The sequence below is a fragment of the Gekko japonicus genome, unplaced genomic scaffold (genome assembly GCF_001447785.1).
Source record: "Gekko japonicus isolate JY-2015 unplaced genomic scaffold, Gekko_japonicus_V1.1 scaffold1255, whole genome shotgun sequence".
Classification (NCBI taxonomy): Eukaryota; Metazoa; Chordata; class Lepidosauria; order Squamata; family Gekkonidae; genus Gekko; species Gekko japonicus.
The window spans coordinates 438,996-456,185 of NW_015173164.1; the positions used below are offsets into that span (position 1 = coordinate 438,996).

At 48.9% G+C, this 17,190-nt stretch overlaps 1 protein-coding gene across 1 annotated transcript in view; it reads right to left on the minus strand.

The window, feature by feature from the left end:
* LOC107119878 (keratin, type I cytoskeletal 17-like) overlaps positions 1–14,996 on the minus strand; it is a 34,388-nt gene extending 19,392 nt beyond the window's left edge. The window contains exons 1-5 of the mRNA XM_015422494.1: positions 14,739–14,996; positions 7,764–7,892; positions 5,737–5,819; positions 4,859–5,015; positions 576–737 (exon numbers count right to left, since the gene is read on the minus strand). Of these exons, the coding sequence (XP_015277980.1) occupies positions 576–737; positions 4,859–5,015; positions 5,737–5,819; positions 7,764–7,892; positions 14,739–14,996 (789 nt within the window). The remainder of the gene's footprint in view (positions 1–575; positions 738–4,858; positions 5,016–5,736; positions 5,820–7,763; positions 7,893–14,738) is intronic.
* Between the last annotated feature and the right edge of the window lie 2,194 nt (positions 14,997–17,190).

Sequence of the window (17,190 nt, forward strand, 5' to 3'; positions counted from 1 at the left end):
CATTCCTGACTCCCTGGGCACATCAGGGGACTGCCTGGTGGGCACTTTTCTCCCTTTTTCACAAAACAAGAACTCCTGGGCATTCAATGAAATTAATGAGCATATTGCGAGGGGCTGAGGAGAATGGAAACAGACAACCCCACCAGTTGGGCTGAGCTATATGGAAGGAGCTGGCCGAGAAGGACTTGGCTTGAAAGCTGAGGTGCAGGCTTTTGCTTAAGCAAGATGTACAATACACGGAGCCATTTATTTCTATGAAGAAATCTGAGCACCGCCTTGCTTTTTGCCCCCAAGTTGTATACAAATAGCAAGGAAAAAATGAACACAGAGAAGAAGGGGATTCTGGGTAAATGTGTGTTAATGGTATAACTAAAAACTGCAGAATCTCCATGCTCGGTAAAAAAAACAGGCCACAGTACAGAGCAGCTGAAGGACGTAATGGGGAAGTCTCAACCAGCACAAGAATCTTACGGTAACTCAAGGCCTGTTTCTTTTCTCCTCCCACACAGCCCCCGTTGCATACGATCCTGTTAACATGGAGTAGCGGCCCTCTCCCCCTTCTCGATTTCCCAGACCTGAGCCTTGTGCAACGCCTCAGCTTCCCTGCGGTTCTCCTCCATGACTTGTTCATACTGGTCGCGGATCTCAGCCAGGATTTTCTGCAGGTCGATGCCAGGTACGGAGTCCACCTCCACATTGATGGTGCCCCCCAGCCTTCCCTGGAGAGAGGAGACTTCCTACAGGGCAAAAAGCATGAGGGCTACACGTGAATGGGGACTCCAGCTGAAGATATGATGGGCAGGGGCTAGATAGATACAGACATCAATATCACAATATTATCAGACCTCAGAAGCTAAGCAGGGTCATCCCTGGAAAGTATTTGGGTGGGAGACCTCCAAAGAATACCAGGGCCGGGAGCCACTTCTCTGAATGTCCTCCATGCCCCAGTAGGAGTCACCAGAGGTTACCATGACTTCCAGGCATGGACACACCCCCCCCCCAAAATACCACCACCCCCAATGCCAGGGGTCATGTCCTGCAGGAGCGCACTGGAGCGGAGCTCTGGCAGTAAAGAGCCCAGGGGGCGGGCACATGCAACAAGCCCCACCCCCTGCTCCCAGCAGCCCTCAGTCAGAGCAAGGAGCAGCCAGGTAAGTTGAAAAGCTCCCCCAGGCCTCCTGGTCCAAAACAGTCCAGTGGCACCTTTAAGACCAAGTTTTATTCAGGTACAAGCGCTCCCTCCTCTGCGAGGACAGATCTGCACGTCCCCCCTCCCAATATCTAGCAATCCAAAACATTCCAGTGGAGCTTGAGCGGTGGGTGTTGCCTTCTGACACACTTCCAGTGATGTCAGGGGGTGTGGCATATGCAAATAAGTTATGCTAATGAGTTGTGCTAATGAGCTCCTGCACCTCTTTTTCTACTAAATGACCCTTGCCCAATGCAAAGTTAAACGTTGTTAAATGCAAAGTTAAATGTTTCACAGTCCATTTCCATATGGTTCTAGTGACCACCAAGCTCCGTGGAACAATTCCAAAGCTACACTAACCTACCCCTTGGAAAGCATTTTTGAAATAAAGACATGTTCATCTTTTTTTTGTATATTTTCTTTAGCTTTCCAGTCTTCTGTGTCCCAAATAGCTTGCGCACATAGAAAGGAATTATTTTTAAAACTCTCCAGATGCACATGCCATAACAGTTTATGAAACTGTAGAGAGATGAGAAACAAGGATAAATAAAGCTGATAGCGGTGACAATTCACTGCCTGTAACCAGCCACTTGGTAGGCCCTGTGAGCCAAATTGCCTTGAATTATTAATTAGTCTAGGGGAAGTTATGATTATTAATTGGCAATAGGTCAATTAGGGTTCACACAAATGTATACAGAAGTCTCACCTTTGCTGTAAGCACCAGAACAGACACAGAGACTGTATTCAATTAAATGTAATGTCTTTTTAAAGGTGAAGGTTCCCTTGCTCGAAAGCCAGTCGAATCCGACTCTAGGGTTGCGGTGCTCATCTCCGCTTCAAAGCCAAAGAGCCAGCGCTGTCCGAAGATGTTTCCGTGGTCATGTGGCCGGCATGACTAAACACCAAGGCACACGGAACGCTGTTACCTTCCCACCGAAGTGGTCCCTATTTATCTACTTGCAATTTCTTGCTTTCGAACTGCTAGGTTGGCAGGAGCTGGAACTAGAGACAGGAGCTCACCCTGTTTTGCGGCACCCGGGTCTTGAACCGCTGAACTACTGACCTTCCACAGCCTGCAGTTCAGCGTCTTAACCACTTGAGCCACCACAGCAATGTCTTTTTACTGGGGAATATATATATCATTCAAACAATACACAACCACACACACATTTATTCATATGCTAAGAAATAAAGATAGATATTTAACACAGTTGCTTTAGCAGGACTTCGTTGATTGGGCAATATTTTCCTGTCTTCATTGATTGAGCTGTTCCAATGGAAGAATGGAGGGGTTTAGAAATAGAAAATGGGGAGCACATGCTCTGAACCAGCAGAACCACGTGGACTCTAGCTGCGACTAGAGGTTAAAGATGGAGGTAGGGTATGTGGATAGCAAGATGGACATAAGAGGGTTAAAGCTTCGATAGGGGTCGTGGCGAGGGTAAGAGAGAGACCATGTGGGCGGTCAGCATCTTTTATAACATGGTGTGGGGGGGCAGGCTGAGCTGGCCACATCCCCCTGTGACACCTCCTGTTAGTCCGTCCCATAAAACATACTATTGGCTAGCTGGAAGAGGGGAGGGGAACTAAGGAGTGGTCAATATTGAGAGCTAGAAACTTAGACTGAGGACTGGCACCTGGATGAAGGATGATTGAATCATCAGGCTAGGGCTATTGTCTCTTGATGGCCCTAGCCGTGCTGATGGGTGAGCAATTAGTTGCTATTCAACCATGAATAGAATCTCTTGATTAGATTTGTAGGTAGCTGGAAGAGGGGGGGGGGAGGTTGCCTACATGTGCTGGAAGAAACTCCTAATGGCATCTGGAGTTCTCTGTCCTCATGTTTTCCATGGCATGGCGTCTGAGGCTGTGTACAGGCTTATGGAACTGCTTAATCTCACAGCAGGAAAGATGTCTGATGACTCTGGACTAACACTGTGGCAGCAACACTAAACGAAGGTGTCCCTCTTTTTGGTGTGCAGTCTCAACAGGTATTCCCAGGTCTCCATTTTGTACAGTCCCTTTGCACAGTTCATATTCTATAAAGACATACTGATAGGCTTGCATGGCAACAGCCCCACTGTTTATATTGTCTTCTAAGTGGCAAGGAAAAGGTTCCCGTTCATTAAGTACAGATGTCTGACCAAACGGTACATAGCTAGAAAGTAAGAGGGGGCACCTTGCTCAGTTTCCCAGGCCCTCCAGCACAACTGAGCCCGTTGAATTTTGTATTCGGTAGCCTAAAATAAATGGATATCTGTTATGCTCTCATACTTGTTCGCTCATTTAACTCTACTGTTCCTCCACTTCCATGCCATTCACGGAGACAGTTTAAACCAGGGGTGTCGAACTCATTTGTTATGAGGGCCGGACCTGACATAAATGAGACCTTGTTGGGCCGGGCCATGTGTGTCATAAAATGTAATGCCAGGTAACGGAGATATAAACTTTATAAAGGACACAAACACAAAGGTTTTTTTTAACTTAAAATAAAAACATGTTTAAAACATAAGCACTTTTGCAATATTTTGTTTATTTGACAGTGTCTGATAACTGACCCCTCTTGCTCTGAATTATTGCATCAAAATGTGTGTGCTGTAGCAATCCTGAGTATGTTGTTCAGGTGCGTAATCTGTAAACTGCAAACCTACAATGACACGGCAGCAGCAGAACTGGAAGAAGAAGCAGAAGACAGCCAGTTCCACTGCGGGCTGCATATTTGACACCCCTGGTTTAAATGAAGATTTTTATCTGTTGCCGATTCTCTCTGATTTGCAGTCATACTGAAGGAAAAGTGGTGGCAGCAATCCCCTAGTCCCCTGCATTGAATCAGGAAGGATGAAGGATACTTCTGGCTTTAAAAAATAATGCTCTGCCAAAATCTGTCTGCCCAGAATAGACATGGTCACATTCTACTCCCAAACTGTCCAAGAACCCACAGGATAGGGTTGCCAGATCTTTGTATCATCAGAGCAGAGAAAGGGCTCTTCCACATTCTCATTTTCCTCACTTGTGTACCCCTATTGTTTCGCTTATTTTTTTTCCTTTTCTTTTCAGCATGTGTTTTGCTCCCTCTAGTGGTTGATACGATATTACACCACTGTATGTCCAGCATATTTCCCTGCCATTTTGGAGGGAGAGGGGGGCAGAAAAGAAAACCCCCCGAAGCAATAGGTACACACAAGTGACAAAAATGAGAGTGCAGAAGAGTCTGAGGAATCTGGGAGACAAGGGCTGATACCCAGCAGATTGGGAGGGGAAGCTTGTGGAGGCAGGGACAGAGTCCAGCGGTACCTGGCAGAGGCAGAGGATCACACCAGGTGGATGAAGAGCAAAGCCTGGATACGTCTGATGGCTCATGGGTGCAACCTGAGTGTCATGGTAGCAGGTCCAAAAGCAAAAACTGTCCTCCAGCCAGATACAACACAGTCAGACCCCCTTGATTCTGGGAGTCCCCTCCCAATCAGAGAACTTATTTCTTCTCTTGGAGACCTTGAGAAGAAAGTTAAGTCCCTAAAATGTCAGGTCAGATCCAGAGAACTGGTAAACCTACCCCAGGTGGAGAAAAACTGCAAGCAACTGCTAGCAAAGCAGTGAGCAGCAAGGTACTTCCCATGAGTATCCACCTGACCCACGCATCACTGAGGCTTCCTTCATGCACCTTCTCACCTCCTGGTGGTTGCTCTTCAGAAAAGCCAATTCCTCCTGGAGGTTGTCTACTTGCACCTGCAGACTAGCTTGGCTCATTTTGAACTCCTCCAGCGCCTTGCGCAGGCCGCCAAGGTCCCCCTCCATAGACAGGTGCATGGCCAGCTCCGATTCCAGCCTATGAAAGAGAGGGGACACAAAGCATTCTGGATAACACGTCTCCCCCCACCCAGTTCTCAAAGGTCTGGGAACCAGGTGGTATGTAGGGTAATGATAGTTTTAATGGCAAACTGAGATGCAAGGCAGAAGGCTACCAGCCCTAAAGAGATCTTTCTACTTTTGGTATTTAAAATAACAAAAAGAGGCTTGGAGCACCTTGGAGACTGTACTGTGGCATAAACAGTTGGGAGCCAAGAGCACATTTGGCTCATGGAAGCTTCCGCCATAATAAATGTGCTAGCACTTTCAGGTGCCACAGACTGAGGCTGCTTCCACATGGAGGCGATTCTCTGATGCACACTCCGAGGCATTTGCAGTGGCAACCGGGCATCCACATGGAGGGTATTCTCTTTGTTTTCCCTGCCTGTTTTTCAATCCCATCTCAGCTTCTGGACACCGTACAGATGACACGAAAGCTGGGGACAACCAACACAGTGGAGGAAGGAGCAGGATCATGCCCATTGCCCCCTTCCCATCCCCACTTCTGTGCATCAAAAGAATTTTGACTTCAGGAAGGAGCTGCTGAGTGGGAATCTGTATGCAGATTGGGGAGTGTCCAGGGTTGGCTGGCAGAAGAATGAGATTTCCCCACCCACATTTCTTTGTTCTCACAGGTTCCCTTCTTGAAATATTATATTTATAATCCAAAGGTTAGGGGGGCTGTAACAAAGAGCTCTTACTTCATTCTGAAATCATCCGCAGCCATTTTGGCATGATCAATCTGTACAAGCAGCCCAGCATTTCTCAAGGCTTCTTCTTGGATCTGCAGAAAGAGAGCGAGGAGCCCAGTTTGTCTCAAAATAGCCACTGCACAGGACAATGGACTGGCCAGGAGGATTGGGAGGTCGCCAAGCAGGAGAACTCTCTTGGGCAAATTTGCATGCCAGCACCACAAATAAGCTCCAGTGCCATCTCCTGAAGAACAAGCTTCTATAGCCAGTTTGGTGGAGTGGTTAAGAACGCAGACCCTAATCTGGGAGAACCGGGTTTAATTTCCCACTCCTCCACTTGCAGCTGCTGGTGTGACCTTGGGTCAGTCACAAGTTCTCTCAGAGCTGTTCTCTCAAAAGCAGATTCTGTCAGGGCTCTCTCAGCCCCACCTGCCTCCCAGGCTGTTTGTTGTGGGGAGGGGAAAGGAAAGAAGATTGTAAGCCACTCTGAGACTCCTTTGTATAGTGAAGGGCGGGATATAAATCCAAGCTCTTCTTCTTCAAGCTCTTCTATAGATAGGGTTGCCAAACTCCATGTGGGGTCTGGAGATCTCAAAAAATGACAACTAATCTCCAGACTACCGAGATCAGCTCCCCTGGAGAAAATGGCTGCTTTGGAGGGTGGGCTCTGTGGCACTGGACCCCACGGAGGTCCCTTCCCTCTCTAAACCCCACCGTCCCCTAGGCTTCACTCCCAAATCTCCAGGAATTTCCCAAGCCACGGTTGGCAACCCTGTATGCAAGTAGCCTTTCTTATACCAGCTGTTTGTTGGTCTCTTGCTTTGAATGTTGATGTGGTTTTGCTCACTGGCTGTAAAAGGTTGCTGACTACAAATGCCAGCCTCCAGGTGGGACTGGGAGATCCCCTGGAATCACAGCTCATCCCCAGACTGCAGAGATCGGTTCCCCTGGAGGAAATGGCTGCTTTGGAGGGTGGGCTCTGTGGCATCGTACCCAGCTGGGGTCCCTGTCCTCCCCAGGCTCCACCCCCAAATCTCCAGGCGTTTCCCAACCTGGATCTGGCAACTCTTCCTCCCCCAATTCCCCACCAGTGGCCAGGGAGGACCTGGCAAGCCTATTGCTGACCCCCGCCCTAAATCTTCCCAGGGAGATATTCATTGTGCAGCTTTGTGTGGGCCTCCATCCTGTCTCTATCTGCGGAGGAGGTCCTAAGTGAAAGGAACCGGAATCCAGTGAGACAGAATGGAACAGAAAGTTCAGTCCCTCATGATGAATAATTCTAGTGTCAGGCAATGCTCCCTCTGAGCTGTGGAGTCCTGTGAGCAAAAATCCTACTTTGTGAGCTGCTGGCATTAAAGCTGAGAGTGAGCCATTTGGCTACTGCATCAATTGGTTTGCTCCGGAGCCCTCCTTCCTGAGCTGAGACAAAAAATGGGTGAGCCGGAGGCTAAGAAACGGTGAGGTAGCTCACACTAACTCAGCTTAGAGGGAACACTGGTGTCAGGTGTAGGGTTGCTAGGTCCCTACCTTTTGCCAGCGGGGGGCTCCATGCCCTCTCATGGATGTCCTTGTGCACATACGAAGCGCGCATGGTGCAATTACAGCTCTCAGAAATGACGTCATCACACTAAATACGTCACGGGGGGCACTCTAGCACTTGGTCAAAAACTCTATGTCACCATATAGTTTTTAGCCAAATGCTAGAGCGTCCCCCTCCAACGTGCCAAGCTCGATGATGTCGCTTCTTGGTAATGTCATCGCGCTGAGCACATCAGATACGGTGGGTCTCTTCGGGGGCAGAGCTCCCCCTGTTGGCCAATTGGCCAGCGGCAGATTTGAGGACTCAAAAACGGGGAAGATCCTGCCCCCATCGGGGGGATGGTAACCCTAGTCAGGTGGGTAATCCTGTGGGTCTGCGGTAGAAGAGCAGAATTCAAATCCAGTGGCACCTTAGAGACCAACCAGATTTCCAGGGTATAAGCTTCGGAAAGTCAAAGTCTCCCTTCCTCAGATAACAGATGAAGAATTCTGCTTACCTTCGCCCTCAGCTCACTGGCAGTGTTGAAATACCCACTCAGGTCAGGAAGCCCAGCCAACGCTCGTTTTGCGCAGGCCTCCCAAATGTGTTGTTCCAGCTCTTCGTTAGATTCTTCCAGGGATTTCACCTGACAGTATAGAAGAGAATGTTAAACTGGGTGTAAGGTGATGCAAAGAAGGAAGGTTGTCGCCCTGATACAGCAAAGGACTTCCTTTGCAGTACAATGGTTAAACATGACCACTAGAGGGAGCAGTTGGGAGGGTTTGGAGAAACACCCGTTCCCCTTTTTAAGGGGTATGTGTCGACCCTAATGAATTACTCCAAAATATCCTAAACAGCCATTCTCAGGTCTTGCAAACGGGATTGAATCAATCCATCTCATGCTGGGTCTTCCTTTTTTCCTACTGCTTTCAAATTTTCCCAGCATAATCTTTTCCAGTGACTCTTCTCATAATGTGACCAAAGTACGGTAGCCTCAGTTTAGTCATTTTTACTTCGAGGGAGAGTTCAGGCTTGATTTGATCCAGAACCCATTGGTTTGTCATTTGGGTAGTCCACGGTATCCGTACAACTCTCCTCCAACACCATATTTCAAATGAATCAACTTTCTTCCTGTCAGCTTTCTTCATTCTCCACCTTTCACTCCCACATGTAGTAATAGGCAAGACTATGGCATGAATTATCTTGATCCTTTTTAGTACAAGGTTGCATGTGTGCCTTTTCAAACAGCCAGAGGTGGGAACTACTGGTAAACTGTGGCTGCTGCTAACAGATGCCCTGGCAATCCCTGGTTAGTATTTGCTTGGATGAGAATCGACCAAGGAATACCAGGGTTGCTATGCAGAGGTAGGCAATGGCAAACCGCCTCTGTTCATCTCTTGCCAGTGAAAAAGCTACAGTGTCGCCAGAAGTCAGCTGTGACTTGACGGCATTTCACACACCACAAGACAGACAGAGGAAGAGACGGACTGATCATCTGGCACGCAGGAGCACCATCCACTGGAAAGTTCTCCAGCATGCACCCCATTGAGTTAATTATGTCCATGTTAACCAGTGGTAAGGACTGGGAGGGGCTCATCTGGCTTTTCCATCTCAAGCACTGAAAGGCACCTCTGAAACGTCTTCTGTCCCCAGGGGTCATTTCCTGCAGGAGTGCACAGGAGCGGAGCTCCGGCAGTAAAGAGCCCAGGTGCCAGGTTCCACAGCCAACAACGTAGTACACGCTTATCAGAAAGATTATACTTTATTGAAGAGCCATAGATGCATTAACAAAGGCACTGTTAAGAATGGCGGCACCCCTACAAGCATAATGGGATATAGGGCATTCATATGCACACACACACCCCAGTCATAGGCCAATTAGCCACATTCCCACGTGCGGGAGAAGAAGCTCCAGACCGTTAGAAGCAAGCTGGGAACCGATAGCGCTCCCACAGTTATTCCCTCAGCTCCAGACACTAGACCACCTGCACATCTTAGTGATAACAGCATTACAGCATAGAAGAAGCTCAGAAGGAATGCAGCAGTAATTAGTACACAGAAAAGGGAAGCCGATGGCCTCCTGAACTATCATGGCAGCATAGCTGACACCAGGGGGTGGGCACATACAACAAGCCCCACCCCCTGCTCCCAGCAGCCCCGGGCCACAAAGAGCAAGAAGCAGCCAGATAAGTTGCCGGGCCCCCCCCCCCAGATAGCAATCCAAAAGGCCAAGGTTTATTCAGGTACAAGCTCTCCCTCCTCCGTTAGGGCAGATCTGCACGTTCCCCCCCCCCATAGCTAGCAATCCAAAACAGTCCAGTGGAGCCTGAGCATTCTGACACACTTCCGGTGATGTCAGGGGGTGTGGCATATGCAAATAAGTTATGCTAATAAGTTATGCTAATGAGCTCCTGCACCTCTTTTTCTATGAAATGACCCGTCTGTCTGTCCCTATAATAACTATTGCGTAAGTTTGCACTAAGTAAGCTGGTGGTCACCTGCCAGTGCACATACGCTCTCTAGCCAGAGTAAAAGAGGGACCTTCTGATTCTGTTTCCAAAAGAGGCATGGCTGCTTGTGAAGTTTTTCCTCCATAAACAGGAACGGTATGATGCTGGGCTCTGACCCGGACAGCCCAGTCTCGTCAGATCTCGGAAGCTAAGCAGGGTCGGCTCTGGCAAGTATTTGGATGGGAGACTGTCAAGGAATATCAGGGTCATGACGCGGAGGCAGGCAATAGCAAGCCACCTCTGAACGTCTCTGGCCTTGAAAACCCCACGGGGTCGGCTGTGACTTGATGCCAGATATGTCTGTTGCTGGTCACCCAATAACACTCTGTGAGGCAAAGAACCCCTGAACCCCCCTCTCAAGTAGGGTTTTCAGGTCCATTAGAGACGCCGATGGGGGGTGGGAGATGTTCCGAGGAGCGGAAGCGTCGCCCCCGACATGCCAATGTCATGAGTACTGATGTCACACAGTGTGCCTAAGTCACCCGGATGTGACACAGGCATGTTGGAGGCGACGGTCTGGTTTTTGAGCAAAACTCTATGGTAAAATCGCCCTCAAACCGTAGAGTTTTGCCCCAAAACCAGAGTGTCACCCCTGGCGTGCCCACGTCACTTCTGGGTGACATAGGCAAGTTCCGTGACATTGCTGTGTGTGTGTGGGGGGGGTTTCCTCCCGCCAGCCAGCTGGCCCACAAAACCAGGCAATCCACCGCCCCCAACTGTGGGATGGCAACCCTACCTCAAGGGTTAATGTGAATGCTAATGGGCTGGTTCCGTGCAGGTGTTGCTAACTGCTCTCTCTCTCACATACTCTGCCCTTATCATCTTCAAGGCCAAAGCTGGAGATGTGGTACTTAGCTTCTCAGGAGAACCTGTGGCCCATAGGATGGGAGGGGAGGAATCAGGGGCAATGAGGCAATTTTCTAGAGGCTTCCAGCAAGAACGTGTCCTGACTGGATGTCGTCATCACCTGATGCTGCTTGGCCAAAAACTATAAGTGAGCTTGCAGCCTGGAGAAAACTGAGGCTAGCTTGGATTCTTGATGAACTGAAGGACTGAAGTATCACGTGCTTATATTGCAATAGAGAACAGTGTAGAGAATGCATAAGTTATGGACTTTGACTCTTGGACTTTAGGTCTGTGCCATCTAACACAGGTCTTAAAAAGGTCCTTGTTTTCTTTGCTGTGTGATTTCAGGATGTTGTGTTCCCTGTAGAATAAACATTTTTTTTGTTTTGACAGAAATTAAATAAAACTTCTTATGATTTTTTTAAAATAAAGAAGGGTTTGGTTATAATGCATAATGGACCTGGGGAGTCACGGGGTTCAGTTTTGGACACCTTGACACACTCCTTCCTACACATCAGTAGAATGAACGAAGATGGAGTGACATCCACCCATCCTTGAGCCTTGACTCTTCTCTTTTCCAAAATTAAATGCCAAGAATGCTCCTGTTGCATCCTGCCTTGTATAACCAATCCTACAACAGAGCTGGATGCCAGACAGGTGGGTTGTGTAATGAGAATTCTACAAGGTTCCCCCGACCCGGATAGCCCAGGCAAGCCCAATCTCATCAGATCTTGGAAGCTAAACAGGGCCGACTCCAGCAGGCAATTCAAAGAACGACCTCCAAGGAATACCAGGGCTGGAACACAGAGGCAGGCTAACCAAGTCACCTCTCTGAAAAAACGTCCAAGCCCTCAGTAGGGGTCGCCAGAAGTCACCATGACTTCCAGCCAAGCACACAAAACACACACACAAAATATATTTTTAAAAAAGAATTCTACAAGGCATCAGAAGGTAAACAAGACCCCATCTACTTGTGGGCAATCCAGGTGCATATGCAAGATTCTAAACATTGCAAGTAGAATTTATCGTTTTAGGCTCCGGTCACACGGGCCAGATAATGCGGGGGGGAGGCATGGCTCTTTGCGACGGCGCAATTAGACCCGCCAGAACGCGATCAGATGCGACGGCGGCACACCGTGGTTTCGTTTGTCAGTGCGTGCGCGTCAAGGAGGACAGTCGGGGGAGCCGCGCGCCGGCGCAGTCACACGGAATGATTCCATCAGCAGCCCGTGGCAAACCACTTGCTAGTACATTTGTTGAGATACTTTTTAACTGTACAGCTTCAGTGGCACGTCACGGGTTGGTCACGGGTGCGCTACGCTTGCCAGATGTTGCGGTGTGATCATGCCCTGAAAATCCGCCCAGCAGTCATGGCTCTGTATAGAAATTTTGATTTCTGCTTTCTATAATCCATGCCTTCTCCTGTGATGTCTTTCTGATAACATGCTGTGTCTTATTTCCTCTCGCAAGCCAAATGGCCTGAAAATTTGGCCAGAGAAACTTTATAACCATGCCATATAACCACACATTCTTTCACACCTCTAAGTGGAAGAGGCAGACCTGATGGCTCCTGACTCTGCCACACATGCAAAAAGTCATGCACATCATGGAGAAGCTGGAAGCTGGGTCACCTGACTGCAGGAGGGGCCTCCAAACTTCTAGCCAATCCTATGTTGCAGCTATGACAACCAACAATTGGGCACACCCCTGTCCACTCATGGTTGGCTGGATGGCCACAGCTAATCATTACTAGATTGGGATTTAATTGATTGATCCTGAGGGGAGTGAGCTCTCTTGCTCTTGCACTCTCCCCAGTCAGTGTCTGTTTATTGCACCTGGAAATGCTGCCTCATGAGAGGCAAAGAGTTGCTTTGTGAACTGGAGCACATGGGTGCAAAAATGGGATTTCTCTTCAAAATCCCTTGGTGTCTGTATACCTTGGACACTCTTGGAATATGGACACTTCACTGGTAATTATGAATATCTTTAATGTGTAGTTAAGGCAAACTGCCCTAGCTTTTGTTATTTTGTAATCTCTGGTAGTCTATGCTAATCTCTGTACTGAATAAAAATTATTCTTGTCTCTAAATGGTCTCTGATGTTGTACCTGAGTTCTAAGTCTAAATCTTGTAGCCTAATGCTCACACCACACATCCTACCTTGGTAAGAGTGTGCATCTCTGGGAATGAGTTGCTAATGTGTTAAGTTCCAGATACCAACTGAGAGTTTGAACCTCTAATCTCAGGTTGGGGGGAACTACTGTAGAGATTCTGGTGGCATATTGTTCTGAAAACCAGAGAGGATATAGTCCATCTCGTGGTTTGTTGTTTAATGTACTGAAAAGTACAGGATTCCCTCCCATCTCTGGACTGGCTTGGATGGGCAAGACCTGTACAGGCTCTCCCGTGGCAAATTTGGCGTGTGAACAGGGCCTTGTATGATTATTCCTATTCAGTATTATTTTATCTACAGCTTTCCTTTTTTGGTCCAAGTATCAAATTATTATTTGTTATTTCATTGTATGTAACATGTTAACATTGCAACTTGCATCCATCTGTACCTCAAATTGTTTGACCTCTGAAGAAGGCCCCCCAGGGGCGGAAATGCGTCAGGTCACTTGTATTAGCCCTTTGGTTCAGGTCACTTGTACTTTGTAATGAGGCTTTCATTGGGCCCTTATGGCCCCGGTCACACTGGGGAAAATAGGCGCGGCCAAAGTGCGGCTTTTTTGAGCCGCACCAAAAGAGAAGCGTGGCGGAGGGATCAAAAAGCTCCCCCCAGCCACCGCGCAGTTCCTTCCTGGCATGATCAGATGCCAGGGGGAAGCCACGGACCGCAGAGTGAGGTGAGCCCGCTGCACATGCATGTGCATGCGCAGTTCGGCAGGACCTCGCATACTGCAGGAGAGATGGGCACGCCGGCGATCACACGTCCGCCCCCGCAGCGGATTTTTCGGTAAGTACTAGTGTTTCAAAGGGTTTTTTCTGATCCGCATCTTTAGCTGGAAGAGACAGATTGGGGACGGGTGCATGCCACTTCCCAGATGTTGTGGTGTGATTGCGCCCACTTGATGCGCCCCCGATCCATCCCTCTTGCGGATCAAAGCCTCCTGTGTGACCGGGGCCTATATGTTTTTAACTGTTTTTCTAATAAATACATGTATTTTGCCTATAACAATTATACACTAGGTTTTTAATATTGGCCTTTTATCGGGCTTCTTTCCTACCCTTGTGGTTCTTGCTTCCAGGGGTTGGGTCAAGTTTGTTTCCCCCACCCCGTGACTTACTAGACAAGATTCTAAACCTGAACTGTGGAAAGGGATTTTCAGAAATAGTCAGAAATATTCCTTTCATTTGAATGTGTTTGAAAAGGATTTCAGTTGATGTTATAATATAAATGATATAGCCAAGGTGCTTTGGAGCATGTCAATAACGCTTTCGCCTCATCGCCGAGCATCTTGTGCCCACACCTCACATGGCAGAGTTCCCAGCCCAGAGCCGAGCTGTAACATCTCTCTTTAAAAATTAAGCATTTCTTCATCCCCTTTTCACAGCATTTTGAAAACTCAGACTGAGTCGTTAAAGGCTGAGCTTTTTTAAAAAACACAAACTTCTAAAATGTATCGTGTCTGGTGGTATTCCTGCACGGCCAATAAACCATTGCTGGGATTCACACCAGCCTGTACCTTCTCCCTTTCACTGCTGATACAGGGTTGCCAGGTCCCCTCTACCCACCAGCAGGGGTAGGGGAGGTAGGTTTGCCAGTTCCAGATTAGGAAACTCCTGTAGCTTTGGGGGTGGAGTCTGGGGAGGACAGGGACCTCGGTGGGGTAAAAGGCCACAGAGTCCACCCTCCCAAGCATCCATTTTCTCCAGGGGAACTGATCTCTGTAGTCTGGAGATGAGCTGTAACTCCAGGGGATCCCCAGGTCCCACCTGGAGCCTGGCATCCCTAGACAGGGACCTCAGTGGGGTACAACGCCACAGAGTCCACCAAAGCAGCCATTTTCTCCAGGGGAACCGATCTCTGTAGTCTTGAGATGAGCTGTAATTCCGTGGGATCCCCAGGTCCCACCTGGAGGCTGGCATCTCTACTGCTGGGTTCATTCATCATTCATTCACCATTCAATCACTCACCTTTTCCAGGTAGGCAGCGAGGCGGTCTTTCAAATTCTGCATGGTGCCTTTCTGGTTCATATCCAGGACGCTGGTCTCCTGCCCATATCGCTTCATCAGCCCATCCTTAGGAAGGGACAAGAAGCTACCAGTGATGACCCCACTCCCCCCAAAGACATTTGGCATCGGCTGAGATCTAGCTAAGGCAAGCAGGCTTCCACATCTGGGGCCCTGGACCCCTCCCGAGAGGGAGTGGTTACGGCTTAAGAAAGTAGTCATGGTTCCCCCAGCTGAAGGCAATGCAGAAAGGGAAGTCGGCGATAAAAACTTTGAAGAAATCCCTTATATAGGTGAGCAGAGGGGCAAGGCTCACCCGGCCTGCTCCCCCACTGGGTCATCTCGTTCTCTGTATGGACAGGCAACAAGAAAGGCATTTGTTTTGGAAACTGAGCTCAAAGTAATGTTTTTCTCCCCTCTCCCCTCACCTCTTTCCCCAGGCAAATTCGCAAGGCCATTGCAACATCCACTGATCGGATTTGGACCACAGCCAATTTGTCAGTGCAGGATGGAAGCCCAGATAACCCAGAAGAAATGCCCAGCATACCATTTCCCAACCCGTCCAAACTCCAGGCCATTCCAAGAAGATATGGAAAGCGGATGTAAAAGCTCTGGTGTGTTAGGGTTTTTTTTAAAAAAAAATAATTGCTGATTTGAATCTGTGAGAAGAACAGACAGAAGGAAACAGCTCAAAGAGAAGCAAGGTAGTTTGGTGTATCTTTGCTCTAAACAGAACTATTAGGGCAATAATAATTATTGTATGACATTGTGGGTAGTATAGCCAGGAGAACTCGAAGATTCTCTGGCAGCGGGAAGTTCTAGCTCTTTTAGTGTTATGCACCACTAGGTGGCGAGCTAGACTTGTGTGTTTTTTTGGCTGAGAGAGTTCTGAGGGAACGGTGACTGACCCTAGGTCACCCAGCTGGCTTCATGTGGAGGAGTGGGGAACTAAACTCAGTTCTCCAGATTAGAGTGCCCCTTAACCACTACACCAAGCTGGCTCTCTACTATTAGGGTGTATCTTCATATCTCCATAATGCCACCTGACTAGCCCGGTTTGGCCCAAGCTCATCTAGGGCTTAGGAGTTATATGAACATATGAAGCCTTATACTGAGTCAGACCATCATGGTCAGTGCCATCTACTCAGACTGGCAGTGACTCCCCAAGGTCTCAGGCAGTGGCTCCTCAAGGTTTCACATCACCTCCTACCTAGTCCTTTTTAACTGGAGATACCAGAGACTGGACCTGGGACCTTCTGCATGCCAAGCAGATGCTCTATTACTGAGCCATGGCCCATTCCCAAACAGTTCTGACCTATAGGGCACAACCCACAGAAAAGTTGTCTCCTGTAGATGGTGTAGAAGGTCAGATCTGCCAGTCTCCACATGGGTTTCAGCTATGCTGCCATGAAGGTTGGGGAGTTCGGTCTGTATCTGGTTAATTGCTATTGCTTTCCTTTCAGGTTAATTGCTACTGCATTCCTTTCTGTGCTTTCTCTGCTGTGCACCGAAACGCTTATCTATACAGATGTGCAGGAGGGTGTTGTGGTGTCTGAGGTTTCCCTAGGTGTCGTGGGAGTGTTCATTCTCAGCTTCAGCTACCTAGGTCTCTAAGCCTTATCCCGCACACGGGAGGGTGCCTAATTAGCCAGTGCTGTGGGGGGGGTGCATACGAATACCCTATATCCTATTATGCCCATGAGGCCGCTGCCATTCTTAACAGTGCCTATGTTACTGCATCTATAGCTCTGCAATAAGAGTATAACCGTTCCTGATTGCGTGTACTTCATTGGCTCTGACATTCTGTTAAGAATCCTCCATTCTCTATCTCCGCGCATCTCTCTACAACTGAGATGAGCGACGGAGAGGAGAAACCGATTCCTGAGAAAGACAACTCCGGGGGGGGGTCCCTACTCCTACCACGACCGGTCAGGGGACCCCCACGACCTAGTCGACGTTGCTGGTGACTACCACGCCACCGGTAACTGCAGCTGACGACATCGACCCTGGTGTTTTTGACCCTGACGAGGCCGAGGCGGCCGCCCAGCCAGGGTTATCGACCAAGCTCCAGCTGGAGCCAGTTTTACCCGGACTCTACTGCCAAGACGTATATGCTCACACAGGGGACACTGAGAGGCAGCCGATTCGATCGAGGATTTTCCGGGGTAGGGGGGTTCCCCCCCCTTTGGGTCACCATCCAAGCCATTACCCGGGGCATGGGTGACGGAGAGGACGAAGGTGAGAAGTGGCCGGGTGTTCCCGGAGGAGGGATTGGAACTAGCCCAGCGGATGGAGGTGGCGGATCGAGAGAGACGGCAAATGCAGCGGACACTGGAAGAGGTCATCCAAGCAATCCCACAGCTGGTAATCCAAGCCATCAGGGAGGAGAGGGAGGACCGACCGGCGGTCCCTGCGG